The sequence below is a fragment of the Aethalodelphis obliquidens genome, unplaced genomic scaffold (genome assembly GCF_003676395.1).
Source record: "Aethalodelphis obliquidens isolate GAN/ISIS:26980383/991018 unplaced genomic scaffold, ASM367639v1 scaffold78, whole genome shotgun sequence".
Classification (NCBI taxonomy): domain Eukaryota; kingdom Metazoa; phylum Chordata; class Mammalia; order Artiodactyla; family Delphinidae; genus Aethalodelphis; species Aethalodelphis obliquidens.
The window spans coordinates 6,524,038-6,543,712 of NW_020838022.1; the positions used below are offsets into that span (position 1 = coordinate 6,524,038).

At 42.3% G+C, this 19,675-nt stretch overlaps 1 protein-coding gene across 1 annotated transcript; it reads right to left on the reverse strand.

The window, feature by feature from the left end:
* Positions 1 to 58: 58 nt before the first annotated feature.
* Positions 59 to 572, reverse strand: LOC113612502 (small integral membrane protein 10-like protein 2A). The gene has a single exon (XM_027092441.1). It carries the CDS (start codon positions 463 to 465, stop codon positions 229 to 231), a length of 237 nt encoding a protein of 78 aa, XP_026948242.1. The 5' UTR covers positions 466 to 572; the 3' UTR covers positions 59 to 228.
* Between the last annotated feature and the right edge of the window lie 19,103 nt (positions 573 to 19,675).

Here is a 19,675-nt window from a genome sequence, read left to right on the forward strand (position 1 = left end):
GATGGAAAGGGCCCGTTTCGCGAGTTTCTGTGCAGTTCGTCACCGGCTGCGACGTGGGTGACCAGAGCCGGGGCTTGGGGCTCGGTGGCCGTGACCTCCGCCGAGGTCTAGGGTCCGGGGGCCCGGGCCGCCCCTTCTCCTTCCCCCGCCGCGTCCCGGCGGCCCTGGGTCCCGCGGAGCTTCATGCCGGCGCCCCTGCCGTCGCGGCCGCGCGGTGGTTGCGGGCGCTCACTCGATCCGCACCTGCAGGCGGACGTTGAGCATCACCGAGGCCACGATGTAGAAGTAGGGGAAGTTCATGCGCAGCCGCCAGGCCAGGTCGAAGAAGGTGATCAGCGTGCGCGTGAGCCCCTTGCAGAAGGCGCCGTACGAGCCGCGGGCCGCAGCCGAGCGAGACAGCCGCACCGCCAGGCCCGACATGGCAGCCGCCGCCGCCGCCGCAGACAGGGCCGCCGACGCTGCCATGGGCCCAGCCCGGCGCACACTCCGCCGACCGATCGCACCGCAGGCTGGCGGGCAGGTGGAGCCGAGGCCTTGAGCCGACGGCCAGCAGCCCTCGCGTACCGCCCGGCTCTCGGTCTCGCCTACCCGGCTGGGCTCCAGCTGCAGTGGTAGCCACAGCCAAGTCTCCGCCTTAGCCGCCCAGGGACAGCCCCGCCCCCTCGCCTGCTCCCGAAGTTGCGGCCGCCAGCGTAGCTCCGCCCCTAGCGTGGTCACGCCCCTTGCCGGGCGCCATAGAGCTGCGGGAGCGGACTCAGCCCCACCCCCCAGACCCGCCCCCCGGGAAGCCCCGCCTCCTCCCGGCCTGCCAAGAAGAGAGCCCAGAGGGCCTTGAGTGCTTTGGAAGGTAGTGCGGTCCTGGGATTCTTTTGCAGAATGTGCTAGAGCAGGGGCAGTGGAGGCCCGGAGGGTCTGGACCGCTGGGCTTATTCTGCACAGAAGGTCCACCCTGAACGCTCTGCCAGTTTACACCATCCCCTCTCCCTCCCTGTCTCCACAGAAAACTGGGCCAGCCAACCCACTGTACTTTTTCTTAAAAGTATTTATTTATTTGGTTGTGCCGGGTCTTAGTTGGAGCAGGCGGGCTCCTTAGTTGTGGCATGCAAATTCTTAGTTGCGGCATGAATGTGGGATCTAGTTCCCCGACCAGGGATGGAACCTGGACCCCCTGCATTGGGAGTGCGGAGTCTTATCCACTGTGCCACCAGGGAAGTCCCACTCTGTACTTTTCTTTAATTCACATTTTTCTGGTAACTCTGCACTATAGAGTTTCACCAAGCCCACATGCACATTTTTTCCCCTTTCTGGTATATTTGCTGGTGTTGTGTATTTCTTTATTCATGAATTGCCCCATTGTCCTTCCCTTTTACCTGTAGGGGAGGAAAGACTTTCCCTCTACCCTCCTAGATTCAATATGTCAATATATACACTTCCTAGGTCAATGAAAAAAACCGACAACAGGCAGAGTAACAGGAGAAAAGGTATACATATTTATTAATTTTTAATGTTATTTGGGCGATGGCATCATAAGAAAATAAAGAATACCCAGACAGGCAGTGAGATTTGAGATCTTATATGCCACCTTAACAGGGGAAGGGGAGGTAAGATGTAGGCAATCTAGGGAAGAGTAAATGATTTATAGAAAGTTGGATGACATCTTAGAAGCATAGATAGGAGATTTCACAGTTTGAGACAGAGTTTTTCTGGGTGTGGTGTTGGCATCTAGTTCTCCTGTGGTAAGAGTCAATCCTCCCTGGTTGATGAAACTTCCAAGGAGGGGATTTATGACAGAGTTCCTTTTAGAAGCTCTGTCTTTAAGCAGATAAGGGGATTTCAGAGAAAGCTATTTTTTCAGATGACTTCAGCTAAAGATAGTATAACCGAAGTGGCATATTTTGGGGTGGCATGTACTGAAGTCCTTCATACCCTACAGTGATTTCTAAGCACTTCTCTTAATCCATTGTTTGTCCTGGATACTGCACAGAATCTCTCAGGTTTTCATTTGCCCTCGTTCATGGCATTTCTTGCTGGTGTGTTTAAAAGCCCTTTCATGGTTTCATCTCATCTTTATTGTAAGCCAAGTCCAACCCAAACTTGATCATGTTTTCAAGACTATTTAATGAAGTGGAAAAATGCTCATGTTTCCTTATAGTTGTAACTTTTAAAAAACTGTCTGCAAGAGGTAGAGTCACCACGACCGCATCCCAGTTTCATAAGGAGGGCTGGCCTGAGTATTAAGGCTTTCTCAAAGTGCCTGTTCACCATCACATTTGAACATCTCTATGGCATCCATGTGATGTTTAAGAAACCCAACAGATTCGTATACACTGATTGGGCAATTGTCCTACCTACATGGTCAAGGAGAAAAAGGCAAACCTGAAGCGTCAAGGACACTGAAAGAGGTGGTACAGAGCGGAACTAATCGCTGGTTCAGTTTACTACCCATACACACATACACAAATTCTATATTTGTGAAAACCTCCTTCAGAAGTGAAAGGGAAATAAGGACATTCTCAGATGAAAGGAAATTAAGAGAATTTTTCATCAGCAGACCTACCCTTAAAGAATGGCTAAAGAAAGTTCCCTAGACAGAAAGAAAATGATACGTGAGGAGGATGGCTTGATGGTTGAAGCAAAAATTATGTCATCTGCTGCCATTTATTACATATGGTGGGTATTGATCTTTTTTTTCCCATCCAGATATTTGGCTTCAGAAAAAATCAGATTAGGAAATGCTTATAAACAAGCTAGTGTTTCTGTTTTTAAATAACAGTTTCATTGAGATGTAATTCATATAGCATAGAATTCATCCTTTTAAAATGTGCAATTCAATAGTTTTTAGTATATTTACAAAGTTGTGCAACCAGCACCACTATCTAATTTTAGAAAATTTCCCTCACCCCAAAAAGAAACTCTGTACCCCTTAGCAGTCAAACTCCATCACCCCCTTCTCCTAGGCCCTGGCAACCACTAATATACTTTCTATTTTTGTGGATTTGCTTATGCTGGACGTTTCATATAAATGAAATCATACAGTATGAGGCTGTTCATAACTGGCTTATTTCACTTAACGTAAAGTTTTCAAGGTTCATCTTGTTGTAACCTGTATCAGTATTTCATTTTTCATGGCTAAATAATATTCCATTGTACAGCTAGGACAAATTTTGTTTATCCATTTATCAGTTGAAGGATATTTGGGTTGTTTCCACTTTGGGGCTGTTATGAATAATACTGTTAGGAACATTCATGTACAAAGTTTTGTGTGGACATACGTTTTCATTTCTCTTGGGTATATACCTAGCAGTGGAATTGTTAGGCCATATGGTAACTCTATGTTTAACTTTCTAAGGAACAGCGAAAGGGTTTGCCAAAGCGGATGCACCATTTAACAATCCCACCAACAATGTAAGAGGGTTATAGTTTCCCCCATATCCTGCCAGCACTTGTTCTGCCTGTGTTTTTTATTATAAACATCCTAGTGGATGTGAGGTGGCACCTCGTTACGGTATTGATTTTTATTTCCCTAATGACTAATGATGTTGAACATGTTGTCATGTGCTTGTTGGCCACCTTTGGAAAAATGTCTATTCAGACCCTTTGCTGATTTTTTTATTGTAGTAAAATAGATGTATCATATATGACGTAATAAGAAAGACATACTTGGTCTTTGACCGTGGTTCCTGACACTGAGCTCCCAAAACTCTTATAATGTCCTGGATGATAGGGGTGAATAAGAAGCATCTTATTCAGAGTGCCTAAATCCCTTTCTGGGGTAATAGGAGTGTCTTTCATTCTAATGAGGTGACCCTTGGTGGGCTCCTGGGTAGTTCCAGGATGGGGGCTGGTCCCCAGAAGGACCAAGTAATGATTAAAAGCTTAGTGCTTTCAGCCCCAAGGGGAGAAGAACCTGTCCATGTGTTGGAAGGATGGCACACCACAAACTCCACAGGGACACAAACTCCTGTGCTCGAGACCCTTGCAGACCTCTCCCTGAATACTTCTTCACCTGGCTGTTCCCTTGTATCCTTTATAATATCCTTTATAATAAGCTGGTAAGTGTAAGTAGTGTTTCCCTGAATTCTATGACCTGTTACAGCAAATTGTCAAACCCGAGGAGGAGATCATGGGAACCCCTGATTACAGCCAAACTGTAAAGAAGTGTAGGGAACCTGGGAACTCATTACTTGTGATTGGCATCTGAAGTGGGGGCAGTCTTATGGGACTGAGCCCTTAATCTGTGGGATCTGTGCTAACTCTGGGTAGTTAGTGTCAAGATTGAATTAAATTGTAGGGCAACCAGTTGGTGTCCACAAAGAACTGGAGAACTGCCTGGTGTAGAAAACCTACACATTTGGTGCCAGAAGTACTGTGAGCAGAGAAAGTTTCCCTTTACATAAAATTTACCATTGTAAAGTGTAGAGTTCAGTGGCATCAAGTACATTCACAAAGTTGTGTAACCATCACCACTGTCTAGTTCCAGAACTTTTTCTTACCCTAAATGGGAAACCCCATACCCACTAAGCAGTCACAACTCATCCCCACTTCCCCCTGTCATCCCCTGGCAACCACTAATCTGCTTCCTGTCTCTGTGGATTTGCCTGTTCTGGAAATTTCATGTGAATGAACTCACCTAGTATGTGGCCTTTGTGTCTGGCTTCTTTCATTTAGCATAATGTTTTTAAAAATCATCCATGTTCTAGCATAGATCAGTACTTCATTTCCTGTTATGGCTGAATAATATTCCATTGTATGGATAGATCACATTTTGTTTACCCGTTCATCCATTGAAGGACATTTGTGTTGTTTCAACTTTTTGATTATTGTGAATAATGCTGCTATGAACATTGGGTACACGTATTTGTTTGGACATCTGTTTTCAATTCTTTCGAGTGTATGCCTTGGGGAGGAATTGCTGGATCATATGGTAATTTTATGTTTACTTTTTGAGGAACTAGGGAACTGTTTTCCACAGTAGCTGCACCTCATCCTCCCCTCCCGCCATTCACCCCTTAGCCTCTGGAAGGTCTCATGCCGTGAAGGACTTCCCCTTACATGCAAATCTGTCATAGCATTGCCCAAATGAAACTCTTGTACTACTTCCTCGTGGTCATATTTGCCCCTTGATTAACCCCGTAATCCTTCAAATTCACTACCATTGGCCCCCATACCTGCTGGTTCTGCATCTGCACATACGGAGGGCTGACTGTATTCATTGTACTAGCCATTTTACATAGCACACTAGAGCATCCATGGATTTTGGTATGGGGGAGGGTGTGAGGCTCCAGGAACCAACTCCACGCAGATACAGAAGGACGACTGTATATTGTCCCAGTCCAGATTTGTTTCGGGGAGACTTTAGTGAAATGGGAGAGCTGCTGGAAAAACTGCACCCCAACATGATCCTGCCCCCGAAAGAGACACTCAGTGCTCCGCTCTTGCCTCTCTGACGGCACTCCATGGCCTCCAGCAAAGGAGCATTGCAGCTGGAGGAAGGAAAATGCCCTTGCTTCAGAAGCTACTGGATATGGGCTCTTCATAAATCAGCATTTTCCAAATCAGCCTGGATTCCCAGACACTGTGCTTAAGGGCACCCAGCACTCAGGCTCTGCCCACCAGGATCCCCCTCCCACCCACCTATATAGTACTCTGTGCCGCAGACGTGGGACTTTTTGTTGATGTCTCTTGGAATGCAACAGCCAGTGCAGTTTCTTCTGTCCAGCCGCAGAATCTGTTGAACATCCATTTCCTTTCCAGAACTAATGACTTTTGTTTTTCCATCCCAAGAGAACTTTGAACCCAGGAAGGTGGCCACTGCAATCCATGGAGGGGATTGTATAAGTCATTTTATATGTCTGTTGCTAATATTTTGTTTGAGGTGAGAGGAGAACCTTCTTCTTTGTTGAGTTTTTAAGACATTTTTGTAAATGTATTTAAAAATTGTTGCCTACCAGCTGTTAAAACTCCAAACTCTGCTGGGTTGTCACAGACTCAATTCCCCGTTTGTGGCCAACGCTATCGGGCAACTTGTCTGTGGGAGTAATTCAGAATTGGGCCCAAAGAATTTGTATTAGCCTCATTTTTCTTCTTCAGGTACCATGCTGGCCGCCACACAAGAGAGGCATAGTGGTAGTGGTGTCAGATTTCTACCAAGTCATCAAATATTTCCATTTAAAGAATTTGATCATCATATTCATGTTGCATTCTTGTCTTTTAGTGTGTTTACAATTTTCAACAGCGATACTGAAGGGTAATCGTCATCTAAAATCCAGTAGTTAGCCTCTTGCAGGCTAAGAGTTGTGAATGGTCCCTGTTGCATGGACTTTCAAGGAAGAAGGCTAAAAAAGAAGTTTAAACTGGGGCTCTGGGACAGGTTAGGTGGGGGTCTGTAGACTCAGTTAATCTGAACTCACAATCTTCATTATTATTTAACTGGGAACTGCAATTCACATGTTGGACCCCTAGCCAAGGAAAAGGATTTTTGAATAAAGGAATATATTGACCATCATGATTACATTAAAATGAGAAATATTATTCTGTCAAAAATATCCAAAATCTCAGGGCATACATCAAGCTGGTGAAAATATTCACAAATACAGCAGACAAAAGGCTGACATCTTTCCTGTGTAAGAAACTCCTATGAATCGATTAGATAAACAAAGGACATGAACAGGCAATTTACAACATGGGAACCACAACTAGTTTACAGACATGGAAAAATGTTCAGGCTCTCTGGTACAAAGGAAATTCAAATTCAAACAGTAATGAGATACTCTTTTTACCTATCTAAGTAACACAATTAAAAAATATATACCACCATCACCAACCAAAAAAGAATACCTAGGTGTGGTATATAACATAATTCTCATACATTATTGGTGGGAAAGTAAATTTGAATAATCCTTTTGGAAATAAACAAGGTAATATAAAGAGAACCATACAATTTTTATATCTTTGACCCATAATTTCCTTTTCTGGGAGTTTACTGGAAAACATAAACCTATATATGTGCTATGGACTATTTTCCCCCAAAACTGTGTTTCCTCCAAATTCATATGTTGAATTTCTAACCCTCATGTGATACTATTTGAAAGATTATTAAGTTTATATGAGGTCATGAGGGTGGGACCTTCATGATGGGATTAGTACCCTTGTAGGAAGAGATACCAGACAGCTTGTCGTCTTTCTCTTTCCCCACCACGTAAAGACACAGCCAGAACGCACCTGTCAACAAGCCAGGAAGACAGTTCTCATCAGAAATCAACCATACTGGCACCTTGATCTTAAACTTTTAGCCTCCAGAACTGAGGGAATATTAATTTCTGTCGTTTAAGCCACCTAGTCTATGATACTTTGTTACGGCAGCCCAAGCTGACTAAGACAACATGACTTTCATTCATTCATTCATTTATCTGTTTATTCAACAAATATTTATTGAGAGTCTGCTATACCCTAGGCACTATGTTACGTGCTGAGGGCACCATGAGGAATCAGGCAGGTATGGTCCTTGCCCTCATGGAGCTTACCGTGTAGTGGAAAGATACACATGAAACAGAAAATTATGGAACGTGCCATGGAGGAAAAGTACAGAGCGCTATGAGAACATACACTATGAGATTGACTGGGGTTATTTACACAAGCAATGAATTGAAAACAACCTGAAGATCCATATAAAAGAGATTGATTCAAGAAGTATCAATGCATCCACTTGGAGGATTACTACAAAGACATTTAAAAGTCCTTTAATAGTGATGGAAAATTGCTAAAAGAAAAAAAGGATAAAAATTGAGGACCTAGGAGGGTCAGATCAAGATGGCAGAGTAGGAGGACATGGAGCTCACTTCCCCCCACAAACACATAAAAAATACATCTACATGTGGAATACTTCTCACAGAAAACTAACTCGAAACTGGCAGAAGAACTCTTATACAACAAAAGCTGCAAAAAATATTTCCATGTAACAGGGTAGGATGGAAAAAAGGCATAGGGTCAGGATCTCTGCCCCTGGGAGGGATCTGCAAGGAAGAGAAGGTCCAGAACCTCACCCTGGGGAGCAAGTGGGTTGAGCCACAGACCAGACATCCCAGGCCTGGGGTCCTGTGCTGAGCAGACAAGCTGCCTTCACTGCTGGGAGAACCACTGGGACAGATAGAAGGGCTGGAGAAGCCAAGATTCCACTTGCAAAGGGTGTGGGGTACTGACTTACCAACAAACAGGACAGAGAAAGCCATGCACTGTCAGCTGCCACCATGCTGCACTTCCCCATTCCAAGGGGGCAAACACCCCAGTCCTGCTCACTACACACCGCAGCTTGGTGCAGGTTCTGGGCCAGCTGGGCCCTGGGAAAAGACTATGTCTAGCTATGCAGATACAGCCCTGAGGCCTAGAGTGTTGTCCAGGTGGGGTGGCGTCAGCCAGTGTTGGCACTAGCTTAATCAGAAGCTCAGATCTCTGATGGCAGCACAACCACTTCAAATCTGCACCCACAATGCCCCGACCCCCAGCCCCAGCCTAGCAAACAGTCCAGCCCCACCCACTCCACATCACAGCCTTGCACTAGATCTGAGACAACCACAACAGGAGAAAGGATGCAACCTTGGGCTGCATCTGGGCAGAGCTGCAGATGCCTACACAGGCAACACACCGCCCTCCGTGAGCACATGAGCCTCACTTACTTCAACACTCCCCTCCTTTGGGGCAAAACATGCACTCAAAGGAAACAGAGCCTGCTAGAGCCCAACCCTCAGGTCTTCTGCTCCAGCAACTGGGGAGCAGACCTGGCCCCTAACTGGGTGACAACAGCCATGGAGCAGAGAGGAAGTGCCACCTCATACCCTGCACAGGCTTTAGATCCCCCAACACTAACCACATCCCCTATCAAGGTGGTAGCAGCCAGCACACACTGAGGAAAGGCATGATTGGCATCCACATCAAAAACAGCCCTTGCACTAAATACACTGGACACATGCAGCCTACACAAGGATGCTCCCACATAAAAACACCCTTTCGCAACCACAATACATAAATGTTTCTCCTAAATTCATAGACACGGAGAAAGTTAAGTAAAATAAAAAGGCAGAGGAACTACTCCCAATTAAAGAGCAAGAGAAAACCCCTGAAAAACTAAATAATGAAACAGAGATCACCAGTCTACCAGACATTGAGTTAAAAAAAAAGAGGCAATAAAAATGCTAACTGAATTAAGAAGATTATCGATACAAATGCAGATCATTCTAACAAGGAGCTAGAAACTATGAAGATGCCCAAATCAAAAATAGATAATTCAATTTCTGAGATAAAAAGCAATCTAGAAGCAATAAACAGCCAACTAAATGACACAGAAGAACAAATAAGTGATCTCAGAGACAGAATAATCAAAATCACCCAATCAGAACAGCAGACAGAAAGACAAATTAAAAATTTTGTGATTATCTGGTACCCCAAAATTGATCCTAAAAATCCAAAATTATTTTTAATAAATAATAAAGCTAGTCAAAAGGCTGAAGGCCCAGCACACAACTTACAAGGGTGAAGTCAATTCTTAGTTCACATGTAATAGTTGTAGGAAAAATGAATACTCCGTGTAATTATCAAAAGTTTTTCAGCTTATTTACTTCGATAACTATACAGTCAACCCTCAGTATCCGAGGGAGATTGGTTCCAGGAGCCCTGCGGAGAACAAAATCCACCGAAACTCAAGTCCTAATAAAATGGTCTAGTGCAGTCGGCGCTCTGTAACTGCAAATTCGGAAGCTGCGGTTACGGAGGGACGATTGTCTATTTTCCCTCTTCTTGAGTGCTGCCCAACCTTTATCCTCTTCTCTTCCTATTGCTCACACTCATTGATTCAGTCCATTATTTTAATTCCCACTTCTAGGGTCATACTAATGGTGTTCGCATGCTTGCAACTCAGAGCACTGTGCTTGGACATTGGCAAGAGTTTAATACAGACTTGTGGAATAAACTTACAAATCTACTTTGTTAGCCTCGATTCTCTCCCAAAGTCCAAATCTACACGTTAGGGAACTAATATAGGGCAGTGGCTAATAGGGTGAGCTATAAGATAAGAGTGTTCAGGTATAAACCTTGGCTCAGTTACTAGCAAGTTGTGTGGCTCAGAGGAAGTTACTTAAATTTTCTAAGACTTTTTTTCTTGATCTATAATAGAGGGATGATAACAAAACAAGCCTTATAAAGCTATTGTAAGTATTAAGCAATGTAATGCATGTCACGGACTTAGCAGAGTGTCCAACCCAACACATAATAAGCCCTCTATAAACAATACCTTTGTTTAACTGTTTGGTAGATATTGTCTCACTGATGTCTCCCAAACACCTTAAATCTGTCCAAAACTTAATCCATTACCTTAAACTCAGTGTTTCTATCACTGGGCAGGCTTCTCAGGTGCAGGCAGACAACTGATTCCCTGTACATGGCACACTTTCTCACAGTTCCAGTACTCTAGTCACCGTATTCCCTTAGTGTAGAATACACTTTGTTTCGATTTCTGAATTTTATACCTATACTTCAACCCCCTTCACTTTCCTGGTTTCCTTAATAAACTTTTTTGGAATTAAGAGCTTCCTTCTCCAGTGTTGTGTATTGAGTAATATGATTTCAAACCCACTTGTTTTGATCTAAGAATGAAGCTGTTTACATTGAGGAAGTGTGTCATTATTGATATCTGTGGTTGACCATAAGCATTCAGTAGTTCAGCTTTAGCACTGCTGGGGGCTTATCGATAAGAGCATGTGAAGGAGCGACTATGACTGGCGGACATTTAAGCTTTAAATACCAAGAGGTGTGAACAGCATCTCCAGAGTGTTTGGTCTGGGCGAGGCGACTCTTTGCTGATCTAAATAGCTCTCTGAAGACCTTGCGGGGAGCGGGGAGGGGAGGGACTCTTTACCTGCTGTGGTGAAAACCGAGCAGCCCCTTGAAGGAGACCATCTTGCCCGTCAACATGGCTACTTCCCTCCCTAGCAACGTGCCCTAGCAACGGGGGACTTTTGCTTTGCTGGGGCAGCTGAATGTCAGCCCTTGTTGCCTAAGCCCACTTGTAGAAAACCAACTTGTAGAAAGGTGCAGCTCAACTAAATTTGGACTTTATTCCTTTCATCTCCCCCTTGCCTGGAACCATAGTGTGCTTAACCTAGTATTGGTTTGGAGTATGTTATTTCTTCATTGGCTTATTAAGAGATATTATCCTTTATGCTATTGGCTTGTGAAATTATTATAATTCCCGCAGTGAACCTGTGTTAAATAAATTATTGGCGAAGACAATCTCAGTCTCTGAGTATAATTTGCCCCCCCCCAAAAAACCTTCAGTTTTCCATGATATTCCCTAAAACTTTCTTAAAACACTTATTTGTCTATGTTTAATAATGATTTGTGTATATATCTGTCTCTTCTAATAAACAAAGTTAATTGAAGACTTTACTTACCTTGTTATTAATCATAGGGCTTAACACAGAGGTGGATGGGTTAAAAAATGAATGAATAAATGTATGAATGTATTCTAGTGTATAAATTAAATTATGAATAATGGTATTTTGAAATGTACTGTAAAATATGTGGCAGGAAATACATTTTTCAAAATCATGTAAAATGAAACCCAAAAGTTGTTAGTTAACACTGACCTATTTATAATCGAAATAAATTTACTGGTCAAAAAAATCAAGACCAGAGTTCGAATGAGTTTGAATTACACTCATTTTGTGTGGGATAATTCACATATTCCTGGTACAGTGGTATAAATCATGTGAAATGTCCTAGTGCCTACAGGAGAATTATTTCAAGTTCTGCCATCTTTTCACTTTGAGCATTCACTGTCTTCTGACCCCTCCTATTTCAGTCCTATCCCATTTCTGGAAATTTCTTCCTCTCTGTATAAGCCCTACAGGTCCACAGCTCCACACAACTCAGGCATAGGACAACCACATTGTGTCCAACCCAAATTTCCAGAGACCACATTCTCTCCATGAACTTGGTACCTTGTCTTCCTGAAGACAGGTGGATTAGAAAAAGAGATAGAACACTGCAAATCATAACATTTCAATCACTTAAGTTTTTGTTTTAATTGTGGTAAAAAAAACTTGTTTTGCCCTCTTAACTATTTTTAAGTGTACAATTTACTAGTATTAAGTATATTCACATTGTTATGCCCTATATCTGCAGAATTTTTACCTTGCAAAACTGAAACTCTGTACCCATTCAACAATTCTCCATTTGTCCCTCCCCCCAGCCCATGGTAACCACCATTCTACTTTCTGTTCCTATGAATTTGGCTACTTTGAATACTCCATTATAAGTGGAATCATACACTATTTGTCTTTTTGTGACTGGCTTATTTCACTTAGCATAATGTCCTCAAGTTTCATCCATGTTGCAGCATGTGACAGGATTTCCTTCCTTTTTAAAGGCTGAATAATATTCCATTGTGTGGATATATCACATTTTGTTTTATCCATTCATCCATTGATGGACATTTGGGTTGCTTCCTCTTCTTGGCTATTGTGAATAATGCTGCTGTGAACATGGGTATGCAAATATCTTGTTGAGACCCTGCTTTCAGTTCTTTGGATATATACCCAGAAGTGGAATTCCTGGATCATTTGGTAGTTCTAATTTTAATTTTTCGAAGATTCAATCACTTACGTTTTTAAAAAGAAAGATGGTGCTTTTCAATAACTTTATAACCATTTAGGTTTGCTTTTTCAATCAATTGTTACAAGAAGAAATTAGTCTTAATTTAAAGAGCAGAGTGTACTTAAAAATAACTAGCCTTTTGAAAAAATATTTTTTCCCTTTTCATCTGCAGGCATCCTTCTGTGCAGGCTGAACAATCCTTAAGTGAACAAACGAAGAAAACTTTCTGTTTCTTGTCCCATAAATCGGCAATAGGTCAGAATTGCTATCATAAAGCCAGATTATCTCTTACCAATAATAATATACACACCTATAGATAGATGATGATTACCCTGTACCCAGATTGTCTTGCAAAAGTCAGTATATTTGTGAGTGTCATCAATATTACTCTGGGAAGTGAGAGAGTGGGTCTTGCAGTGTGCTGGAGGTGGTTGACACTAGTTCCTGAGAGTACATTGCCTCACAACTGCCAAGAGCTGATTGTATGTTAGTGACATGATGTTGGTGGGTTGAAATTGACCATAATGACAGTATTTACACGATGGAAATTGGCAAACATTACAAATCAGGACTTTTATTTATTTATATATATTTTTTGAGAGCCAGTTGGCAACTATTAACCAGCATACTACTGAGTGGGTACTAAGGAACTTTCAGTTCACTGTCTCGGAGATTAATAAAAAGCATAGTAAAAAGATTTTTAAAAGAGCCTTATGTAAAATAGATGTGAGTAGAAAAAGAACCTTGATTAAAATTGAATGAAGTGAAACAAATGGCCTGGAAGAGGGTGAACTAACTTCCTTATTATAAATAGAAGTTTCCATTTGTTTGCTTTTCTAAAACAAATAAAATAGAAAATATTTAATTTAATTTAAAGCTCTTTAGAAATATATCACGAAATTTTTAAGAGGCCATTTTTTTCATAAAACTTGATCAAATATTTGATCTGACAGTATAAACGTATACCTATACAAATTGACTTAGACATCCGAAAATTAACTATTGCCCAACAAAATTACATTTTCTGCAATAAAAGTAAGTTTATAGACAAATTTATCTTCCTTTTTTAAAATTAATTAATGTATTTATCTTTTGGCTGCATTGGGGCTTTCTCTAGTTGCGGCGAGGGGGGGCTACTCTTCTTTGCGGTGCGTAGGCTTCTCATTGCGGTGGCTTCTCTTTGTTCCAGAGCACGCACGGGCTCTAGGTGCGCGGGCTTCAGTAGTTGTAGCACGTGGGCTCAGTAGCTGTGGCTCACAGGCTCTAGAGCACAAGCTCAGTAGTTGTGGCGCACGGGCTTAGTTGCTCCGTGGCATATGGTATCTTCCTGGAACAGGGCTCGAACCCGTGTCCCCTGCATTGGCAGGTGGATTCTTAACCACTGCGCCACCAGGGAAGTCTCCAAATTTATCTTCTTAAGTTTGCCAAGTTGTATTATTTTACGCTAGAAGTTATATTTTTGATAATTTTTCTACTTAAAAACAAATATTCAAGCTCTAGTACTCCACGTACCATTAAAGGAGAGGCTATTGAGGCAATGTTTGCAGTAGCAATCATACGTTACATCAACCCTTTCCTTAACAGATGCCTGAATTCTGTTAACCTGATACAAATCTCTGGCAGGAGACTCAACAACCTGGTGTTTGAGAGAGATCTCCCTTTCACATACAACAAAGGACAATCTGATTAAAAGCCACTTTCTGCGAGAATAAAAGCACTATTCAGATTATTTGCTTAATCAAAGCCATGTACAAAAGAGCTGTAAAAATTCCTCATTGAAAAGATCTTTGCACAAATTGTGATTTGTGCCCCTAGTTCAGTAAGCATTCAATGGATATATGTATATATTTAGTTGTAACTTATCCATATCCATCCATCCTCTTTAGGCTACACCAAATGTACCATGAAGTTAGTATGGTGCTAACTGGAGAACGTTTACCTTTTTAGCACTCACTTCAGACAGCACTCTTTTTTTCTTCTGGCCGTGCTGTGTGGCTTGCAGAATCTTAGTTCCCTGACCAGGGATGGAACCCGTGACCCCTGCAGTGGAAGCACAGAGTCTTAACCACTGGACCGCCAGGGAAGTCCCCAGACAGCATTCTTCAGAGGACGATGTCTGACCCACCCTGTAACGGTGCTTTACTTCATAACTTCATTTTAATATTTATCACCCAATTGTGCACTATTCACCTGACTTTCTCCTTCACTAGATTTTGAGTCCTTAGAGGAGAGAAAGAAATTTTATTTGTAATATGTGTATCTCCTAATTCTATTAAAATCCCCAGTACAAAGTGACTGTCAGTTAAATGTTTGTGGAATGACTACTTCAAATTGAGAAATAACTGTTTCTTCTTTATCCCTATATATTTTTCCCCAGAACTCCCAAATGGCTCATTCATTTTGGGGGAACAAGTTAGATACCTTTGGAGCATGCAGTCATTCTTCTGGTATGACTGACTTATATTCTGAGATAATTATAACTTAATGGTTCTGTCATGAATGCAGGGCCTGTTGGGGATGCGATCTTGGAATTTTTTAAGCTGGAATGCTGCATTTATAAAAATTGCAGTTCCTGCATTTTACACTGCCAAATGGAATTTGGTTTTACAGAAGGCTTCCTTTTTTAGGGTGGGATCGCTTTGGTGAGCCTGGTCAGTCATTCAGATAGTAGGCAGGTATGAATCCAGAAGGTACTACAGACAGGATTTGAACTGTTTAGTAATATAAATTGGGTGCATTTTAAAACAGATTATGCCTACACAGAGGCATATATAGACAAAAAAGTGCCCTATGCCTGAGATCATTGTTGGGTTTGAAAGATGTCTATAAATTTTGTGAACAGTTCTCAGCAAATCAGCGGGCATAAGTGGCCTGATCTTCCCTTGACTTGTCACTAAAGGAAAACCTTTGGCTAGAAATTAGACTGAGTTTGATCCCGCATGCCCTGCATTGGACCATAGGAGCCCTTTGTGGGGTAATTTAAGTCGGGAATAGGCCACACGTTGGCTAAATGCTTTGTACTGTGATGGTCTTCTTCAGGCCATAGGGTCCAGAGTCCTTTCTGTAGAGATGGGCGTGCGATTCCCTCTGAGAAAAACGAATGTCCCGGCTCCATTCAGAGGCAGAAAAGGAGTTGTATGCTTGGGGAAAGAACTTCCTCCTTTTTCTGTGGCTAAAGGTTCTGGGTTAGGGGGTGGGGTAATGAAGCATGCCATGGCTCCCCACCTCGAGGCTGCTGAGATGCTTGGAACGGGCTGCTGATCAGTGAACAGCCATGTCTGGGAGTGGGTATAAGCCGCTTTCTACATGGGGTCTTCCCTACACCTCCAACGAGGTCTTTACAGCGCTCAGCTCCATGTGATCTGTGCTGTGAGAAACTGGATGGAGCAGGGTCCCGTCCCACAGCCTGGAGTTGCAGGATGAGTTACCATCCACGGCGGAGGAACAACAGCTGTTCCCAGAAGATCAAGCACCTCTCTGTGTTATCAGCAGCGCCAGAGGCCTGGGAGCAATAGAAGTCAAGGGCAAGCCATGGAGCAGAATGTTCCAGAGCACAGGTGAGCAGGTCCCACGTTCAATGCTCAGGAATACTTAGTGATAACTCTTGGAGTGGGCTGAACTCCAGCAAATAAGGGGGGATAGGTAGTTATGCCGTGATGATTTGGGCATGCAAAGAAGAGTAATTTTATTTTGTAGGCATTGGCTATTGAGGAAGGTGACACAGTTATATTATTGACTATATAACTTTGTCTTAAGGTCCCCAATTTTATCCTATGGCTATTGGGATCTAGAATTACTTTGAGTATATAAAATACTATTTTCTATAGGGAGTTATTGTCAGGGAATAAATCAGCTACCAAAAAATCTGGCTTTGTGCTCTGACCAACAGAAATTTGCTTATAAACATTTCCATTTTTATGGACAAAAGCAAGAATCTGCTTTGGGGCTTCCCTGGTGACACAGTGGTTAAGGATCCGCCTGCCAGTGCAGGGGACATGGGTTCAAGCCCTGGGCCGGGAAGATCCCACGTGCCGTGGAGCAACTAGGCCCGTGCGCCACAACTACTGAGCCTGCACTCTAGAGCCTGCGAGCCAGAACTACTGAAGCCTGCGCGCCTAGAGCCTGTGCTCTGCAACAAGAGAAGCCACCACAATGAGAAGCCCACACACCACAACGAAGAGTAGCCACTGCTCACAGCAACTAGAGAAAGCCCGCGCGCAGCAACGAAGACCCAACACAGCCAAAATAAATAATAAATAAATAAATAGATTTTGAAAAATAAAGAATCTGCTTTGGTGTGTTAAAGGTTCTCTTTTTCACAGCTCTATTTGAGTACAAGTGGTTGGGCTGCTGTGGGACCTGACTTTCTTGCATTTATGTTGATGGTCTGCTAGGCAAACAATTGCATACCATGTCCGCAAGACTGAAACAACAGATGGAGAGCTAGAGCGGAAAGGTGCTTTTTCTGCTTCTGACATGATAATGTAGAAGAGAAAATTGGTTTTCTTTAAGGTAGCCGCAAACACCATACAACAAAGCATTATCAAATTAAATACTGACACGAGTTAGTTGACTTCTTACTGAGTTATAAATTGCGATTTAACCATGGATATTCATAACTTTCATAAAATCTAAAGTATATATTTATAACACACCACTTTTTATTAAAAACACTTATTAAATGTTTACAATGGTTCTTCTATAAAACTGGCACATGGGAAGTGGCACATCCATCCTTAAAACTGCTTTTTGTTTAATTTGGTTATTTGCCTTTTTCTTTATCAATATTTGAGTTACTGACTAAAGTGAACTGACAACTATGGGGCCAGAAATAAATTATTACTGTTTTCTACACATAGCTCTCAGCCTGAATTATTAAATAAAGCTAAAATCATCATAACAACAACATTAATAATGAAAGCATTTAAAAAACAGATGCATTTAGTTTTCACTTTTATTTTTGCCCTTTCTATATTGTCTGCAAAGAAATGGTCTTTAAATACTTGAAAACTACAGTCTGGCAAACAAAGATGAAAGGTCACTTTCCCCTCCTTCCCAGGCAACCGTGCAGGCAGTTCCAGGCATCCTACTCATCTGCTTCTTCCTCCCAGCACCATGGCTAAATGAACCATAGATGAGCTTTAAAAAAATCACAAATGTAGTGGAGGAACAGCTCCCAAAGTCAGGACACTGCATTAACATAGTTTAATGTCTGGTTTCATTCACAAACAGTTTAAGAGAAAGCAAAGCAAGATGCATCAGAGATCCCACAAACTAAGTGGTTGCCATCTTAATAAAAAAAATAATAGATTTCAGCCAGGCACAAAGGTCTCCATGAAAACGGTGAGTTTAGATCCCCATAAGCATCATTTGTGCAACACAAAAGATCCATCCCACTAGCCTGTCTAGCAAATCTTACTTTTCTAATCTTCATTTCTTTGCCCTGAATTTGTATCTTAATCCTCAGCTATCTGTACCTTATTATTTAAACATCCTGGAAAATTGCAAAATAATTTAAAAACTGAATTTAGGGCTCTGTTTCCTTGATATTCACAGGGGAGAGAGATTCAAGGTTGTGTAGAGTTCATATTTAAGGCCAGCTTAATTTTATTTCAAAGATGGACAGTTGTTTAACAAACATGAGTTTATTCAAATTGTTTCATTTTTTGAAATGAGAGTGCAATTCAACAGAAGTAAAAAAAATGTGAAATCGAACCAAGAAAAGGCTCATAGAAAAGAGAATGTTTGGATGCTGATTTAAAGCTAACTTTTATATACTGATATCCACCCACACCCACATCTAGCACCTCGAGGTACTCTTTTTTTTTTTAACTTTTTTTTTTGGCCGCACCGTGCGGCTTGTGGGATCTTAGTTCCCCCACCAGGGATCGAACCCGGGCCCTGGGCAGTGAAAGCACTGAGTCCTAACCACTGGACAGCCAGGGAATTCCCTCAAGCTACTCCTCTGAGTAATCATTTTTTTTTAATAAATTTATTTATTTTATTTATTTATTTTTGGCTGTGTTGGGTCTTTGTTGCTGCGCACTGGCTTTCTCTAGTTGCGGCAAGCGGGGGCTACTCTTCATTGTGGTGCGTGGGCTTCTCATTGCAGTGGCTTCTCGCTGCGGAGCACGGGCCCTAGGTGCACGGGCTTCAGTAGTTGTGGCATATGGGCTCAGTCGTTGCGGCTTGCGGGCTCTAGAGTGCAGGCTCAGTAGTTGTGGTACATGGGCTTTGTTGCTCCACGGCATGTGGGATCTTCCCGGACCGGGGCTTGAACCCGTGTCCCCTGCATTGGCAGGCGGATTCTTAACCACTGCACTACCAGGGAAGCCCTGAGTATTCTTTTTAGCCAAAACTTTCTATTTTAGCCAAGACTTTCACAACCATAAATTCAGCAAAATATTTTAAACATGTTTTAATGAATTATGTACTAAATGGATTCCGGGTTCATATTTTATAGCTAGGTAATTGGAGGCAAGATATTTTAAACAGAGATAACATACATGCTCCAATATAATTAGGTTGCTGTGAGAATTAATAGGGTGGTGCTGTACAATTATTTTTTAATTCTATAGAAATATACAAATATACATTGTTAGGGTGATATTTGATGTTGTTCAAAGGAAACAGTAATAGTGCTCATTTATGAAGACTTGTATTTAGTATTATTAGCTCAAATAAGAGCTAAACAAAGTGACTTAAAAATTAGGTTTTGATTATAAAACAAGCTTAGTATAAAAATACTTGAATAGTATATACTTTTATAAAGTAAAGGGTAGTTCTTATTCCACGCACTTCCAACCCCTGTCCCACTGTCCTTTTTTTTTTTTTGCTGTACGCGGGCCTCTCACTGTTGTGGCCTCTCCCATTGCGGAGCACAGGCTCCAGACAGGCAGGCTCAGCGGCCATGGCTCACGGGCCCAGCCGCTACGCGGCATGTGGGATCTTCCCGGACCGGGGCACGAACCCGTGTCCCCTGCATCGGCAGGGGACTCTCAACCACTGCGCCACCAGGGAAGCCCTCAGC